The sequence below is a fragment of the Gasterosteus aculeatus genome, chromosome 13 (assembly GCF_964276395.1).
Source record: "Gasterosteus aculeatus chromosome 13, fGasAcu3.hap1.1, whole genome shotgun sequence".
In the NCBI taxonomy this organism is placed as follows: Eukaryota; Metazoa; Chordata; class Actinopteri; order Perciformes; family Gasterosteidae; genus Gasterosteus; species Gasterosteus aculeatus.
In genome coordinates this window covers 16,486,027-16,504,048 of record NC_135701.1, presented here as the reverse complement: position 1 = coordinate 16,504,048, position 18,022 = coordinate 16,486,027, and the positions used below count along the sequence as shown (strand labels likewise).

The 18,022-nt window shown below is 44.4% G+C and overlaps 2 protein-coding genes across 3 annotated transcripts; one reads left to right on the top strand and one right to left on the bottom strand.

Annotated features, from left to right (window-relative positions):
- The first annotated feature begins 1,116 nt into the window (after positions 1-1,116).
- Positions 1,117-17,958, top strand: ggt1a (gamma-glutamyltransferase 1a). Of its 2 annotated transcripts, none has more exons than XM_078086981.1 (13): positions 1,117-1,410; positions 12,918-13,094; positions 13,181-13,311; positions 13,396-13,485; positions 13,798-13,990; positions 14,382-14,542; positions 14,649-14,798; positions 15,056-15,192; positions 15,449-15,636; positions 15,731-15,858; positions 16,114-16,226; positions 16,322-16,435; positions 17,115-17,958. In XM_078086981.1, exons 2-13 carry the CDS (start codon positions 12,922-12,924, stop codon positions 17,259-17,261), a joined length of 1,725 nt encoding a protein of 574 aa, XP_077943107.1. In that variant the 5' UTR covers positions 1,117-1,410; positions 12,918-12,921; the 3' UTR covers positions 17,262-17,958. The 2 variants fall into 2 exon arrangements, with proteins under 2 accessions (XP_077943107.1, XP_040051381.2); XM_040195447.2 differs by lacking the exon at positions 1,117-1,410 and adding an exon at positions 12,520-12,768.
- On the bottom strand, positions 1,142-14,762 carry lrrc75ba (leucine rich repeat containing 75Ba). Its single transcript, XM_040195454.2, has 7 exons — positions 14,635-14,762; positions 14,461-14,545; positions 9,909-10,209; positions 7,398-7,526; positions 6,554-6,666; positions 1,650-2,252; positions 1,142-1,250 (listed from the first exon to the last, which is right to left on the bottom strand). The coding sequence occupies exons 3-7, from the start codon at positions 10,194-10,196 to the stop codon at positions 1,241-1,243; spliced, it is 1,143 nt and encodes a 380-aa protein (XP_040051388.2). The 5' UTR covers positions 10,197-10,209; positions 14,461-14,545; positions 14,635-14,762; the 3' UTR covers positions 1,142-1,240.
- Positions 17,959-18,022: the final 64 nt, after the last annotated feature.

Sequence of the window (18,022 nt, the reverse complement as noted above, 5' to 3'; positions counted from 1 at the left end):
AGACAAGTACGCCTTGGCTACAAGTTCGATATTGACACACGAAACATAAACTAGGAACAGTGGACAGTGCCCTCCATCATTCAATGGAACATTTTACATGAAGTGTTCTTTAAATGTACCTAATTGTTTCCTGCTTATCTGTGTAATGCTTTCCTCTGTGTACCTTTTTTTGTTCACTGCTCAAGCTTACAGGGAGATGATCATCGCATTCAGTTTCATAATTAGTCATTATTATAATTACAGTTGGACACAAGACAAAACACCAAAACAACACAAACACAACTAATCAAGGCAGTAATTAGACATTTTACACTTAAAAATACAAATAACTCACACATAAACATTTATTATATATCTGGGTGATGCAGGTATGGTGTTTGTTAAGGATCCTTCCAACAATCAAGAGCTATATGGGCATCATTTCTGCTATGCGTTCAGCTTTATAAATATCTTGAGTTATAAATGTTCACAAAGTATTTGCTTTGGAAAAACAGAAATACAGAGAAAAATTAGATGACTTCAAGTGCTTTGAGTCAGTCGAACTTAATCATTATGTGCTACTTGTAGACCGGCTATAACCAATACATAACAGTCACGTCTGTGTGGCATAACGAACACGGCTCCACCTATAAGTATCAGTCAATGGAAATGACAACATGTTTGTAGAGACAAACGGCAGTAGGGCGGGCAGCACCGGCCGGTGGCCCATAGTAACACTGTGCTGTTATAAATGCACTGAAACACTGTGGTGATGACAACAGAATATCAAAACACAATCAGTAACAGCTACTCATTGATGAATCCTACCTGTTGTCTTCTAAGATTGCTTTGTTCACCAAAAGTGCACAAAAATAGCCCATGGAAACAGAAGAGAACCATGGTGTGTGTGTGTGTGTGTCCTCATTTACATCTTACACAACGGCTGCGTGGGTATTCACAAGTGGACATTTGGAAAGGGGGGGAAAACGCAAAAAGTCTCGACATGGCAGTTTTGCCGGTATCACGTGACGGGTCGTCGGCTGTATAGTCTGTTGAACTTGTGTCATAGCTTTTGTTGAGAGATTAACAGAGAACACACAATGGGGGAGCTAGGCCCTGCCTGCCAGAGATAGTCTCAGTCCCGGTAGAGAACCCAGAGGGACCCTCCGTTTCCAAACGCACTCCAGTTCCACTTCAGCCGCCGCCGGGATGCTGCTCCTCCATCCAACCGACTGATCTAAATCTCCTTGGGATTGGCTCCTCAGCTGCCACTGCCGGAGAGACAGAGAGTGATAGAGGGGAGAGAGACAGTGAGAGAGAGAGAGGGAGAGAGAGAGAGAGAGAGAGAGAGAGCGCACCGGTTCATTGACTCTTCCAGCCCCCCTCCAATGAAACCGCACCTTGTTCCCAAGAGCACCATCCACCAACACAGTAAGTCCGCCGTCGTCGCTTCCCTCTAGTCTTGTGCGGGTTAACTCAAGAGATGCTTGGGAGTGGCCTGGTAGCCGTGTTGGGTACGAGAACCGTGTGGCTACTGGCCTCACGTGTGCCTCAAAAGGTGACGGGGCTCGTGGTGTGAGGGAGCGAGAGGGCAAAGGAGGTAACGGAGTGCTGTGGGAAGACGTTTCAACCACAGTGGAAAGAGCCTCAGAGCGAGAGGAAACCCTCACCTCTCACAGTAGTGGAGGGTGAAGTCTTTGGAGAGCTGCTTCTCCCCCAAGCTCCACGCCTCAAGTTCAAATTTGTTCCTCTCGTCGTCCTCGTCGTCCTCCGCCTCGTCCTCCTCCTCCTCTTCCCCCTCGTAGAGGCTGGGCTCCTCGATGGAGGTCTCCAGGCGGTAGCAGTAGGGTTGGCCCTCGGTGTACTCGTAGATGGTTGGCAAACTGCTCTTCAGGCTACAGCGGCGGCGCAGCGCGACCAGCAGCGGCTGCGGCATCGTGAAGATGTCCACGTTGTTGCCCAGGTCGATCCATGCCAGGCTGGAGAACATCTTGGGGTCTTTGAGCATCTCCGTCAGCTCTTTGAGAATAGTCAGGGTGAGTCGGTTACCGTTCAGGGCCAAGGTGCTGAGTTTGGGCAACGACGCGAGAAGAGGCAGGAGGATCTTCAGGTTCTCGTCCTGGAGCTCAGTGAAGCTGATGTCCACAGCCACCACGGTGTCTCGGTTGTTTTGGAGGTAGAAGGCGACTTGGCGGACGTCGCGGGTGGACAGGGGGACGCCGGAGAGGTCGACCGATTCGCTGGACAGTTTCTTCTGTAAGGTCGTCTTGAGACTGGAGGAGACAACAGAGAGAGAAAGATGAGTCTTACACGACACACAAACGAGTGATGTTTTTTGCGGTGGGGGTGAAAGGATGTGACTTCAGAACAAGGCCCTGGTTTCGTGTTGTGTTTCCTGAGCTGAATAAGGGAGGGAGGGGGTCGTGTGTGTGGGGGGGGGTTACTGGGCCGGCGTGGAGCGGAAGGCTGACACAGAGGCTGCAGCAGGGGGATTTACTAGTGTAAACAGAGGAGCCAAAACATCCGAACAAGCCAACAGGCTGAGCTGAACGCTCTGAAGGCCAGAAGCACAGAGCTCGTTACAGCCAGAACCGTGATGTACGTAACAGGTTCATTGATGATTTGTTTTAGAAAAGGATTCAACCTCAAATATAAGCTACTTGGCCCCCATATTTACCTGCAAGGAAGAAGCTTATTCTTTTGGAAATGGAGTGTTGAGATGATTGTATTGTCTCCACCAAAGAAGTGATGGGTTCTATTATGCCTCTTTTTTTATTTATTTTTTAAAGATTTTGGTTACATTTTCTGAAAAGTGAGGCAAAATAACGTTAATAAGTTTGTTTTTGTGTAGTGCAGATACAGAGATTATTACCCCAAGATTTTTTAAATGTCTACTATTTTTCTTACATGAATCCTCCATTACTTTATATATATATAGATGATGTGGCTTGTAACGCTGATTCAGAGTCAGAGTGAGTTATAACACCCTCCGGGGCCCGGGGACTTACTGGGACATCAGCTGCAGGAGTACCTGTCACTTGTCATGCTTTGCAGAGTGTTTAAAATGGATGTGCCCCGAGCAGCACTGAATGCTTCATTTCAGAGACGGCTGATGGCTTGAAGAGAACAAATGTCACGCTTTGGAGAATTTATGTTCGTTTCAAAACACAAAAAAGGAGTGTGAAACCCGCTCATGAAGCAAGCTTAAAGGGTAGTTTCATCAGCTGTTTAGTACAAAATCGATGAGCTAAGTCATTTATCAAGACTGCTCGAGCTGTATCAGAGGTTATTGTCTCTCTATTGTCTGGACTTTTACATGACAGAACCCTCAAGCTGCGGCCCGGCAGAGGCTCCCCTCTAGGTGTGAATAGGTTTTGATCACACAACTCCTTCCTTTGTTAGAAACCATTACACCTTTTTCAGCTTAGGAAAAATGGACGTCTAAATTGTCTCTTTAATCTGTCCTCTAGATCAATCTGACACCTTCTGACAGATAAAAAAAAAAAATATGTGTATGAGGAAAAAAATGTTCATGTGATATAAAGTAGACGTTCTTTGCTGATTGAATCCCTCCCCGCACCACATTAGCTAATGAATTGAAGCCAGTAATAACGCAAACTAACTCATAATTTTAATTATAGTGGATGCTAGTAAAGGTATGTAGAAAAAACAATGACTTAGAAATAAGTATGATGTGAGGTGTAAAATGAAGCACTTGGAAGCACAGCGTGTCTCTTGCCCCGACGTGTGGCTCATCACTGTGCGTCGTTTATTTAATATAACGAGGCAGCATTTGAATTCAGTTGGCAGGAATGGAATCGCTCTCATTATTTATTAACATGGATATTCATCACTGGTGGGCAATCTAAGGCTAATTGAGATTTGGGGAAAAGCCATTTGGAAAAGAAAGAAAATAATGTCAAATGTTGAAATGAATGTGTTGGTGGGTGGTAACATCCCATTACATCTAGCAATTTTCATTTCCAGGAGTTCTCTGCACCGCACTTCTCCGAGGGCTCTTACAGCCTCGCTCGTGTTTGTTTTTTGCAGAGTCATTTACGGCTTGCTGTTATTCATATTAGCCCTCTGACGTCTGAAGCTAAACTCTGCAGGAGAGACACGAGATGAGCAGCGTATTCAAATTTGCTCAATGACATTTCATTTTTATTTTCACTTCATCTGATGAATCATTATATGCGCAAGACTATAGAGGAGTGTGCTCTAATAACACACAGACACACTCGCTCTACTGCGTTGTCCTTCATGGTTCTGGGAACCCAACCCCACAGCTCACCGTCCATATCAAGAGAGGCAGTTATCACACCCATTTCTCCAGGTTGGATCAATGCTTTTGTCAAAAACGTAACCTGACAAACTGGGCTGACCACTTTGTCCTTTCTGTATCTTATTCTGTATCTTCCTCAAGCTGAAACACTCAGTAAAATGACTAATCGGCATCATGGTACGTTTTAACATGACTATAATGGCACAATGCACAGCATGTTTATCAACGAATCTGAGAACAGGTAAAGTGGGAACTAAAAAGGCAGCGGCTACAAAAGGGTAGTTTTCGTTTATTTAGTTTCTGAGCATTTAGATGGAAAAAGAATAAAGTGATTTACGAGGTCAGAAAAGGCTGATTTTTATAACCTCACATGAAATGATCCTTTAAGTGTGAACGCCTGGGCAGCATTCCTGGGTCACTGCTTCCATCAGGCTTATTGACAAGCCTTCATTTAATAGAATAAAAGAAAACCCGAATAAACTAGTTAGATTAATAGGATTAGGGAGCTTCAGACGTTAATGCAGTTAATAAATGTGTGTGCAGTTTGCAAAATGGCCGGTGATTAGTGCTAATGCTGGATAATAAAGGGAGGAACAATCCGGTCGCATTAAAAAGGACTGAGCCCTCTCTGTTTCCCACAGAACACAGAAATCTCTCAGAGGTCGGGTTGTTGCATTTTTGCACAGATGAGAGCAGTTTGCCTGCGATCCAAAAAGATGGAGTTTAAAAGGGAGATCAAATCCACCCTAAAACAATATGATTTTATCCTTTTCCTGTAAATGTGGACCTTGAAATCCTTATTTGATGATGGAATAATTCAATATTTTGGTAAATTCTGCTTAATCACTTTGTTTGCAGAGGATTAGGTGGAAGATGGAAACTACTCCCATGTCTGTGCGCTAAGTAAGAATCTGCAGTCAGGAGAATGTTAGCTTAGCAGAAAGACTGGATACGGGGGAACAGCAACCTATAGGTAGACAACTGACTAAAACCAGATAAAACCAATTAAAAGGTATTTTTAGGCAGATTTAGTTACCGTAGGACCGAGCCCGTCAGCGCCGGTCCCCCTTCATTTCCCGTGTGTATTTGACGTTGAGCCAACTGCCTGCAGGCTTTTTTACTTATTTACAGTACAGGTATGAAAGGCATTGGTCTTCTTTAACTTTAGGTCAAAGAAGGTAAATAAGTGCATTTCCCGAAAGGTCAAACTAAAAAACAAATAATTGAACATTTCCAACCCTACGGGACCAAACTGCAATACAGCACTCTGCAAACAGAGCTCAGCCGCTCTCTTTCATAACAATTAAAGACTAACTGCGCATCCAGGATATATTTGTGTCAGAATTTAAAAGATGACATAGCTGCTTTCATTATGATTGATAAATTTGTGCTAAAGAAGGAAAAGTTTCTCCAGCCTCACAACACCTTGCCCTTTCTCGTCTCGTTCCAGCTGTGACAGGTTTTCCTTCGTCAATGACAGCGGCGTGTGTCAGAGCTCACAGCATCGTCTGTAGGCTATTAATATTCTGTTTTAAGGTGGATTTTTGTTTTAATGATTCATGTGGCTCTTTCAGTCTCTGCCATTCAGACTCTCTCTTGCTCTGCAGGTTTACGAAGCCGACATGGCCGAGTAAAAAACACCACGTCATATAGCAACCGTATGTATCTGCACCTTTTCGGAGATATAATCAGTGTCAGTTAAACTTGTCTTTCCTCTTCTGGGCTAAATTGAAAGCGCCGATGAGCACAACGAAGCTCTCTGTGTGCAGCTCAACGTGGTGTTCCGCCATGCCCTGCAAATCTGCTTTTGCTGTCATCTGGCACTGCGTGTTGATACCAAAGACTGAGACATAATGAATTTGTCCCATCTCACCGTGTTCCCATTGTCTCCTTCTCAATGACGCACAATACTGCTGTACAATAGGCAATTACATGACAAATAGTTATGATAGCCTGTCTATGAATGCAATAGCTGAGCAACACCTGGGCGGCTACACAGGCTAATTCTCTGCTCATAATATGCACATCAATGGGAATCCATTCTTTCATTCAGGGGGATATTTCATCATAACCCTCCGAGCTTTTCAGTTGCAAATAGATTTGTTGCTTTGCCACTTTTGAAGTGACAGAAGAGAAAGAAGGACGATAGACATCTGTGGTTACCATGACGTTCAGGTCAGCCTGCGGCCGGCTCCGCCCTCCGTTCGATGACACCGAGCTGAGCCCTGATCACTGTTGTGCGTAGCAGCGGATTTATTACACACTGGATGGCTGAACAGAAAGGCTTACCAGGCCTGAGATTTCCGTCTGGTCATGCTCTGCCTCAGCCACTTTGAGTGCGGGGTCAGATGGTAGATCAGCTGTCTGCAAATCTTATCAGAGGACTTTCTGGTGTCTGCATCCTGTACGCAGACAGAAAATGGTTTGCAGAAAAGAAAGAGACCGAAGGAAACAACAGCGACAGAACAAAATTAGACTTGGATGCTTGGATTTTTGAGTTAAAACATCTTTGCTATTCATTATTTTACACTTTCTGGCCTTTGAGTGTCCACCATTGTCCACGTGTTGTAGAATCAGCAAGTCACTTACAGCAATCTGTGGTGTGCAGTCGTTTTCTTTTTAAATTACATTTTACATTTACATTTTACATTTCAGTTTAAGTGAATTTCTTGATGGTCAAAATGATGCTTTGGATTGAAAAACATCCTCTGTGTAATTCATGACACTATTCAAAGGGGTTTAAAAAATGAAAACGTACATAATCTTTCCAAAATGACGTCCTATGATTGTCCCCTGGGACTTTTCCTCACTATTTGGAATTAGCTCCTCTTCCAATATCACATACAGGCTGATTAGAATTTAACCCAATATCAAAAGAAATAGTCCTTTCTATTCCTAGCTGTTCATAAGTAGGCCAACATGTATCTGCAGGATTTCTCTTAACCATCCATCCGTATAAATACAAGTCGATAACATCCTCACATCGGGTTTTCATTGATCTTACTTAACAAAAGGAAAACCACCCGCAGTATTTTTAGGAGAAAGCTTTCTTTTGGCAGAATACCATTTTTCAGGCTGGGTCTCTATTGACACCCTGAAAATTTCACACAAAGGAAGAACCACGTGAACTGACCTTCTTAGGACATTGCATCTCTCGAGCCAGGCTGAGCAACAGCTCGTGTGAGATGGGGTCCACCAGGTTGAGGAAGGCAGCGTTTTTGTATAAGATGTCGTTGAGCGAGGTGCCTTCCAAGCCGAGATCCTAGCAAAGCAGATAAGATGAGATGCATGAAAATCAAGGCCATGTAGAATAATAAGAGACATGCCGCAATCATTTTAAATCAAGTGTGACTTTCCGTTCGTGATGGAAACTGGGCCCTACTCTGTCACAGGTGACTCTAGATGGAAAATAAGTGTTTTGTTTTAAATATTCAGTAGAGACACCTTTTTGTCTACAGTAGGAAATAGGAGGTCATTGGGGGGATCACAGGGGATACTGCGTTTCATCATATATAAAAACACTGTGGCATTGAGCTACACATCTCCCATTAGTGAGGTAATTTTTTCATACTTATAATATGCATTCTCTATGATACTATGTTCTAGTTCCCTTGCTCTTCTGGAGACATTTAATCACCGTGCAGACTGTTTTTTTTCAAAACATATGCATCTATCTAACCACAAATCTCGGTTTGTATGACAGCGCCTGCAAACATCTGCAAAAAGGTCAGAAGTGACAGCTCTCATTGTAGCACACTCATACATTCGACAAACCCCAAAGGACCTTCTGTAAAAAAAAGCCGTGTGAACGGAACTGTAATCTGTCTTCATCAACTCGTCCTTCCCCAAGGTCCAAACGAGGCAAACTACGACAAGCACTCGAACCGCTCATGCAACTTAAATGAGGGAAACAAGCCTCTGATACAGACACATACAGTGTGTACGCACTCCTGCACCCAGACGCGCACACATTCGTTTCTCACAAAACACAATTGCCATTGATTGCAATACACGGTGTGAGTGGGAGCCTGGCAGCTGGCTGCACTTTGAAACGAGGGCAACAAGAAAAAAAATGAACCCGTGAATTGGAAAAAAAAAAAAAAAAAAGCGGTTTCCGCCCTCCTGAGAAATAAGGTACCAAAAATATCTCATCTGAGGTTTGGGTTTAGAGATGATCAATTGTTCTGTGCCGAGCGCAGCGTGGGCTGTATCTCCTTCGTATATATATATATTTATATATCTGCATTAGAGCTCACATCCTTTGTCATGTGTGTCACCGTCACACACAAACACCCATTACATCCGCCACAGGCTCTTTTGAATCCGGGAGGAACAGAATCGCACAGACATCTGTCTGCAATGCTGCGAGTAAAGATTAAGTAAGGCTTATTTAATAAAAGTGGAGCTCATTTATAAGAAGCGAGTCTATGTCCCCTGTGATGTGGCTGTCATGGAGCCGAGGCCAGACAGTTTATCTCTTCGCCTTGATTAAGGAGGACCTATTCTCTCCTGTGTGAAGGCTTCAGGGATAATTAACAAAGGGTTGTCTGACAGCTAAAAGACAGAAGGCGGCCTGAGGCCGAGCAAACAAATGAGATCACCAAGGCTCACTGTCACATCATTGATGTGCCTACATGGTGTTACACAGGGAGGAGAAGGCCAAGGAAACAAACCTCTGGTCAAGGTTAAGAGAAGTGACATATCCTAGGGCACGACAACAACATCACCTACTTATTAATTATAGTCAGGGTCAAGTAAAGAATGTAAAAAATATCTTGCCACAAGAGCCTTTTAACGCAACCAAGGTTTCTGGCTGTGGGTTTTTAGAGATTTTCCTCAGCCAAAACAATTATTAATCCTTAAATAAAAATCAACTAACATCCAGAGGTTTTCACACGACTCTCACACGTGCACAACAAAGACATCAAAGACTGATGAGAGAAACAGAGAGAGAGAGAGAGAGAGACGGAACAGCATGGAGAGGTGAGACTGGAGTGGAGGACAGATGTAAAGAAAATGGTGAGGAGGTTTTATGTGCGCTTCATAAATCTGTATCCATGTATATATATGAATATTTATCTAAAGATATTTATCTATCTATATATCCAGATCCAGATTATTGGTTGGCTATTTCCTACAGTGCACATCATCCTGCCAAATCACATGGCAGCATGGAGCATGTTTACTCTCAGTGAGATTCACAAACCGGTGAGTCACGAACCGTCTGCGACTGAAACAGCGTGTCACAGGTGCATCGCTCTGCCAGTGGCCTACTTTCTGGAAAAACAGTTGCTTCTGAAAGTAGCACAACCTGCAAACCACAGCAGTAATGCATGCATGCCGAGTCACCTTAAGGGGGTAGAAAGAAGAGTTGGGGGGTGGGGTCAGAGGTCAGAAGGTTGGGGGGAGGGGAGGGATTAGGAGGGAATTAAAGCACCTGTGGAACTGTAAGATCGAGCACATGCACCACGCATCCAAATGCAATCACACGTGTGACCATCTCCATCTCGCTTGTTCTCATCTGTTGCTTCGGGGTGTTGATGAGGATGCTTTAAAGAAGCAGGCTGCAGGATGTAAACACGCGTGACCTCCCCGAAGGCCGAGTGGTGTGCAGTCTCATCCATCCTTATTCCTCATTCCTTACCTTCCTCAGTAGTTTGAGCACGTCGGTCGCCTGCTCCATCCTGCGGTCACGCAGCAGCTTCTGTATCTCCTTGACCCACGCCACGCGCCTGATGTACGGGCTGTGGTTGGTCCTCCGCAGCATGCCAGGCAGCTTGTCCGATTTCAGCATCAGTGCGAACAGAAAGTCCCCGCCGGCCCGGCCGCCCCTGCTGTCGCGCGTCTCTCCGGAGCCATCTAGAAGCTCGCGTCGCCTTTTGGAGAAATCCTCATGGTCCAGGCTGCTCTGTCTGCTCAGTCTGGAGCCCATTGCGTTGCTTCTCCTGCTGGCGCAGGGGGGGGTTGGGGTTAGTGTTGCAGATCGGATACTGTTACCAAGAGGACGAACCCATGATCAGCCCCAGTGTTTTTCAGATGCTCCTCGGCGGCGCCGTGTTGTCTGGCGCTGCGTTCACGCGCTGATCCGGCGCGGAGGCTCGGCGGGCTAATATATTACCACTTTCTCGTGCACGCGACACACACTGCTGTTCAGATTTATTTCTTTTTTTATCCCCCTACGTGCGCTCGGCTCGGCTCGGATGCTGAGGATGCTCCGGCAGACAGCTGCTTTACGCTGCTGTTTAGGTTTGAGCAACGTGGAGCGTCCGACCAATCAGATGCTCGCTACGCACCTCTCTTTCAATGCTTGAAATAACAGTCTGAGCTGCAGCAAGGGAGAATAAAAATAAATAAAAAGGATGTCAGGGTTGTTTTTTTTAGACAACCATGTGACGAATGCACGGTCAGATTAACCACGAGGAAGCCCCTCAGATCATAAATGAAGACATTAAAGCTTGTGCTTCGTCATTGGCCCGGTACAAATATACATCTCTCATTTGGCAATCCTGCTGTTACTTTGGGATTAAACAACCTGCATTTGTCACGACTCCACCAAGTAACTGTCATTTTTTGAACTACATCCACGTCCCTAAGTGTGCGTCATGCAAATCAATATCTTGGTCCGTGGTCCCTGATGGGTCATCGGTGGGAGAACTCTATGTGCAAGACAATTGAATGTAATTGTAGCATACACACAAACATAGATTTTATGTTTTTCTAGGATTCATTCATTTTTAACAGGGGTGTGATGATTCAATTGGTGGTTTCAGAGGACATTTGTACGCGTGGGAAAGTGGGGAACTCCAATTGCTAGTGAATGTTTGATACCCTTTCCCCCCCATACTATTAATTTGTTCTGTCAGAATTTGGGAAATACTGATGAAATAATCTTTAAATAATCTTTAAAACATTAAGATGCATGTCAGTCTATGACATTGTATAATTAAAGGAATGAAGAAACCCCTAAAAACACATCACCTCCCTTCAGCCGTGGCCACCGCTCTGCTTTAAGTGTTTCTCCAGGCTGCTTTTCACCAGTCACAGAGGAACAACAGCAGCGTGTGATTACATTTGCTGTTCGGTACATAGAAACAGACAAGCCTTCCACTTTATTGTGTGAAAACACACCTTTAGGGAGACGTGGTGGGGGAACCTCTCAGAAAAGAAAAACTCAAGTCTATATTCTAGCTGAGGGCTAAAATTATGAACCAGCTTCAGGATATATTTAGAAAAATCCTCCTCTGTGCAGCAGTGACGTGCACAAAAAGTATGAAGGAAAGCTTTTGTGATCTGCAACAAACAGATATCTAATTGTTGTCTTCCGCTAAAGTCAGCTCTGTCCATTTTATCAATTCTCCTCTTCTCCAGCATCTGGGAACCTGGAAGATCCAGAACCGGATAATAGTGATTTGATTTGGACTCAATCACAGCAGCAGCAGCCCACAGGGTTCTTTGACAATGCTTCATCTGGTTGGCCCACAAACAGGAGTGCACGCAGGATTAGATTAGCTAACACAGGCAGGTATTTGCTGTTCAGAGGCTGCCGTCACCGATGATGGCGGCTTGGAGCTGCGCTTCTGGGGCGAAGGCTCGGGCTTCTCAACCGCTCAGAGGACGGCTGCAGAATTAGCCAAATAGACTGTGACACGGCCACTGAGCATGGCAACGTTATCGGCTCAGCCAATGACACAGAGCCCCGGGGATGTAAACAGATCCGTCTCACCTTAGCTTTGCCACGGTCGGCCAGGTTGATATCAGCTTGAACTAAAAGGTTATAGTGGACTAGAAAGGGCTTCAAACCTTATGGTTTTTCTTGGTGCGGTTATTTTTCCAAATGCTTAAACATTACAGATAAAGTTTACAAAAAATGCCCTTTGACAAATGCAACGCTGTTCATTTAAAGAAACGATTCCTGTTTAAGAGAAAAATTAGACCTGGTGGTTTCACCATGGTTTCAATTCATCCATGATGTACAATGTAATAGCAGTGGATGTCACTGACGTCGTCTGAATCGTATGTTGTCTAAAAGTGGGACTGCAGTTTATCCAATTCATCAGTGATGGATGGTCCAGGCGATCAGAAAAGAAGCCTTGAAATACCTTTTCTTTGACATTGAGAGAATTTGAACATCTCTTACGGTGGCTGTCCCTTACTTCCTGGACGATCGACTCAGAAACCTCACTAAGTAAAAAAAAAAGGTATCTCAGCCCATGTTGGAAACGTTTCCCTCAGGGTAACGTAACCAGAGAAAAACGAATAAACAAGAAAAAACAGAAAAAAGAGGCAATGTGAGAGTGAGTAAGTCCATTTTTCTTTCAAAAATAAAACATGTGCTTATTATCCAGTGGGACACCTGAGCTCAGATGACACATCATGTTTGCATCATCCACAATCAGTGAAGTTGGTCATAATAAGCACCTTTGCGTGACACACACACAGTCAGCTCCCTTCCTCTACCTTCTTTATGTCCAATATTTCTTTTCTAACTGTGCGACACGCCGAAGGTGAGTGAACCTCCTGCTCTCCCGTCCTCGACTTATTCGTGCTACGGTTTGGCTCTGATGATGTGAGGCGATATTTGTGGGAGAGGACGCTTGTATCTGAGCCGAAGGGTTCTGCCTGACTGTGGGGGTGCGGTGCTTTTCCTCGGCAGAAAAATGGTTGGGAGGTCCGTGATTGCGGGTCTGGTGGTCCTTCTGGTGGCTGCAGTGAGCCTGTTCCTGGGGGTGTTCATGGGCTTGGGGAAGAAGAACACGGCTGCCCCCATGGACCACTTCTATTCAAAGGCTGCTGTGGCTGCTGATGCTGGGAAGTGTTCAGAAGTGGGGAGGTAAGAAGACGCTCGTTTGGACAGTTGCGTGCTCGGCTTTCGTGTATTTGCTTCTACCGCGTGTTTTTTTTTGCTTTCTTTTTTAGGGACATATTGAAGAAAAACGGTTCAGCCGTGGACGCGTCGATCGCTGCCTTGCTTTGTGTCGGCCTTTTGAACGCTCACAGCATGGGCATCGGCGGAGGGCTCTTCTTCGTCATCTATGACTCTTCTACAGGTGAGTCTGCATCATCAATCACAACTTCTCACAACTGAGCAAAAAACATAATTCGCCATCTGGCCTCATTTTCTACTCAAACAGGGAAGGTGGAAACCATCGATGCGAGGGAGACGGCCCCCATGAACGCCACTGAGGACATGTTTGGCAACAGCACCAAGCTTTCCCGTACAGGTAGCCAATACTAGCCTTGAACTGCTGGAGTATTTCCCAGGCAAAAAGGAGAAACATATTCACTGTATTCAAGCTGTATTGAAGCTTTTGCAGCAACTGCAACTCGACTCTAATGTTGTATCAGAATTACAATTTAGAAAGGATACAGTCCCAAAATCTACCCTCCAGCTCCTCTTGAACCCACTTTGGTTTATCGTTTTCCATGCGTCTGCTGCTGTTTATTTAACAATGACCCTACAGTCAGACACAAAGACCACAAGGAAAGAGCTTGTGAATTTTCCCCAAAGAAGCTCTGCTGTTTCCACACGACAGGTGGATTATCCATAGCCATTCCCGGGGAGATCCGTGGTTACGAGATGGCCCACAGGAGGTATGGCAGGCTGCCGTGGAAGGACCTGTTTGAGCCCAGCATTGCTTTGGCACGGGACGGCTTTCCTATCGGAAAAGCGTTGGCTCACGCCATCTTGAGGAGCAAAGATTCTATCCAAAGAGATGCCAACATGTGGTGAGAGTGAAGCCTGCAAGCTGATTGGTGGCTTTAATAGCACAATAACTTATGCTGACAACGTAAATGGAATAGTTAGATATTTGGGGCAATACTCTTATCTTCTTTAATCAAAGCTTCTCACGGCCGCAATGGATGTATTACAAGAACTAGACAGTTGACTTTTAAATGGCGGCCATTGATTTTGATTTGAAGAAATAGTTTTGAGATATTTTAGCTGCAGTACTGTGAGTAGCCACTGGAGCACATCGGCCACAAGGCTTATTTACCATCTCTCCTAATGCATCTAAAATGCCTAAAATGTTCTAGGAGTGGCTTTTATTTTCTACAAGCTCAAACCCATCAACATTTAACTGTTTTTTTCCTACTTTTTCTTTCTATTATGTCCCAGTGACGTGTTTTGTGATTCTCAAAGAAACATACTGAGGGAAAACGACATTGTTCGATTTCCAAGGCTGGCCGACACATACCAAAGAATAGCAGAAGAGGGTCCTGATGTGTTTTATAATGGGTCCATGGCACGCACCATCGTTGAGGACATCCAGGCGGCAGGTCCTAAAAAAATCTATCATTTATAAATCAATAATAATATTAATAATAATCATTTATATAATCAGTATTACTCAAATTTAAATTCACACTACTGTGCTTGTTGCAGGCGGCATCATCTCCCTGGATGATTTGTTGGAGTACCAGCCTGTGCTAAACGAGAACCCTCTGAAGCTGAACGTTGGAAAATACACCATGCATGTCCCAGACGCCCCCTCCAGTGGCCCCGTGCTGGCACTCATCCTCAACATAGTGGAGGGTGAGGAGCCTGGCCAAGTGCTTGCAAGGATGTCGAGGTTTCCCCAGGTCGCTCCTGGATCGTGCCTCATCCCTGTTTGGGAAGCAGAAAATAGATCCGCGACTCAGTCCTGCTCGCCAAAATCAATTCACCATCGACACCTCCGTCTGTTCAGGCAGAGAATCTGTGATTCATCAGTGATGGAGGAGACTGCTTAACTGCTTAGACACTGAAAATGTGATCCTTCACATATGTTTTTTCCTGTGGATATTTTGCAGGGTACAACTTCACAGGCACCAGCGTTTCGACAGCAGAGAAAAAGACTCTGACGTACCATCGGATCGTAGAGGCTTTCCGTTTTGCTTATGCTAAGAGGAGCCGACTCGGGGACCCGCGCTATCTCAATATCACTGATGTAAGACTTCATGCCTTCATATCATCACACGTCAGACCGTACTTTGGGCCTTGCTAGCTTCCCTGCATACAGTATATACCCTCGCTAGCCTGTTGGAAATTCAATAGGTGGATGCGAAATGCTGTTTTCAGAAGATTATGGCAGTGTTTTCTGTATTTTTACCAAGGCCAGCAAGATTGCTCAGCTATTGTTTGCCATTGGCAATTTTCACGTGATGAGCTTCTCCTCTGGGGCCGACTTGTTTTGCTCCCCTCAGCTCATTCTAAACATGACCTCAGACTACTTTGCTGATGGCATAAGGAGTAAAATTACAGATGACACCACCCACCCAGACAGCTACTATGAGCCAGACTACTTTGTCCCAGACAACCATGGGACGGCCCACCTGTCAGTCATAGCCGAGGACGGGAGCGCAGTGGCAGCCACCAGCACCATTAATTTATAGTAAGAAGTCAAACTTTCAGATAAACATTTCCTGCACCAGATTGTTGCTGATTATCACTCACTTATTAAAAGCGTTTCCTCCCCCCCCCTCCAGCTTCGGTTCCAAAGTCATGTCTCGATCAACTGGAATCATTTTTAATGACGAAATGGACGACTTCAGCTCTCCGCACATGACCAACGGGTTTGGAATCCCTCCTTCACCAAACAATTTCATTCAACCAGGTGTGGCTGGACTGAGTTGTATTACTACAACCTGCAGTTTAGGTTATGATTTTTGGACTGTCCATGTTGATGGATAACAATGTTGTTTTCTTTAATTAATCCCATGACAAAGAGGATGACCCTTCCTCTAGTGAGGAAGATGCAGAGGCGATGCTCATTGTCATATGTTAAATATACATTTTGCCCGTGGACAAATAACCCATAAGGAAAAAAAGTAGACCACTGTCACAGACACATTCTGTTCATCTGTTGCAGGGAAGAGGCCTCTGTCGTCCATGTGTCCTACGATCATCTTTGACAAATACAACAAAGTGAAGATGGTTGTAGGAGCGTCCGGGGGCACAAAAATCACCACAGCCACCGCCTTAGTAAGTCCTGTCCGCTCACACGCATCACCTCCTTCCGGCAGCCCACGCGGTTCGGTATTTGAACGCTAAGGTCATTTCATTCCTGTCCGAAACAGGTCATCCTCAACTCCTTGTTCTTCGACTATGACTTAAAGAAAGCCGTGACGGAGCCGCGAGTTCACAATCAGCTCAACCCAAATATGACGGTGGTGGAGCGAGGCTTTGAAAAGGTGGGACACACACGGAGACGAATGATGCAAATCATCGTGTGGGATGTATGGAATGACTTAACAGCTGTGCAGGTTCCACATTGGACTAGCGTGAAATTATTTACACAGCATACCACATTCATGCCACAGTGAAAATCATCTTAATAGTTCATGATACCTTCACTAAATAGGCATTTATTTGTCGTTAGTCTGAGATTATGATTATAGAAATGTGGTGACTCAAAAGAATACCAGTTCTCATCTAAATTATTACCAGGGTTCATATGACTTGTATACCAATATAAATCACATACCGTTACAGTGAACTACTACTAATAACACATTTGTATGGATGCCTGGATTTCTCAAACTGTAAACAAATATACTTTTCTCCCGAAGAAAGAAATACACAGGCCACAACATGACTCAGCTGATCAATACTACGACTAGTTAATGGTTTTTATTCACTGATCTTTAATTGTTCAGCACCACGTCGTCAGGATGCATCACCATGAATATCTGTACAGTTTTTGTACGTAATGTAAGCCAGTATGAAAATCAATGATCGGCAAGAATTACAAAAAGCGAAGTATAGCTTTCTTTGATAGATTATCCATCTCAGCTCGGACATTCGTAATTACTCTAAAGATGTTATATGTTATGATATGTTTGCGTGCGTGTAATGGTAATACCACGGCAGAGCGTCCTGGAGGGTCTTGTCCAGAAGAACCACGTGACACAGCTGCTGCCGACCCCAGACTCGGTGGTCCAAGCAGTGGTGCGACAGGGAGAGCGCCTCTGTGCGGAGTCCGACCCCAGGAAGGGAGGCTATCCGGCAGGATACTGACCGCCACTGCTGGACCTCCTCTGCTCCTCCAAGTCTGGACTCGGCCTCCTCGACGACACTCGGATGGAGCCACGATACAAAAAGGTGCCTTCAAGGAAGACTGAGAAGAAGCAGTGTTTAAGCTACGGAGAAACAGCCACCACTTTTAAACATGGAAAAATGGCCAAAACCTCCTTTACTCAAACTCAATTATTACTTTTTTCTCATTTTTATAACTTGAGTTTGGAAGTAAAATAGGAGGTTGGACCTAGTTTGAATCATTTATGAATACCATTTTGTACTGGTGGGGTTTTGGGGAAACCTAGAACACCATCTTCTTTATACAATAGATCTATTTTATGTATAACATACAAAAAAAGAAGTAAACATCAATAAATCAACACTATGCATTTTTACTTGCGAATCTGTGTGGTTGAAGGTTGTCCATGTAGTACTTTTATCTTTTCTATTGTCAAACCATCAATTAAAAACCAGACCTGTTAACAAACTAAAAATAGACACCTCAGGTTGTTTGCCTCTTTCTACCCAAATCTTATTCCTGCTGGAAGTCGGTTATGAAACAAAACGTGACTCTACAGTGACACTATTACTCTTGAACTGTAAATGTTTAATATCGAGTTTAGATTAGGTTAAGTTAATGTAAAGTGTAATCCTGAAAAATACATTTGCAGATATATTTTTCTAAACATGCATTGTTCTTATGCCATGTTCTTATGCCATGCTTGTTATTAGACATTTTGAACAACGATGTTATATTTTAC

What these genes read in the sequence shown, in the direction of transcription:
- lrrc75ba (XM_040195454.2), bottom strand. Translation starts at nt 10,196, where the DNA reads ATGGGCTCCAGACTGAGCAGACAGAGCAGCCTGGACCATGAGGATTTC. An exon ending in AGATGCAATGTCCTAAGAAG is followed by an intron (nt 6,667 to 7,397) that starts GTCAGTTCACGT and finishes GTCTGCGTACAG; the next exon opens with GATGCAGACACCAGAAAGTC. An exon ending in AGACGGAAATCTCAGGCCTG is followed by an intron (nt 2,253 to 6,553) that starts GTAAGCCTTTCT and finishes TGTCTCCTCCAG; the next exon opens with TCTCAAGACGACCTTACAGA.
- ggt1a (XM_040195447.2), top strand. Translation starts at nt 12,638, where the DNA reads ATGTTTGCATCATCCACAATCAGTGAAGTTGGTCATAATAAGCACCTT. An exon ending in AAGTGTTCAGAAGTGGGGAG is followed by an intron (nt 13,095 to 13,180) that starts GTAAGAAGACGC and finishes TTTCTTTTTTAG; the next exon opens with GGACATATTGAAGAAAAACG. An exon ending in CATCTATGACTCTTCTACAG is followed by an intron (nt 13,312 to 13,395) that starts GTGAGTCTGCAT and finishes CTACTCAAACAG; the next exon opens with GGAAGGTGGAAACCATCGAT.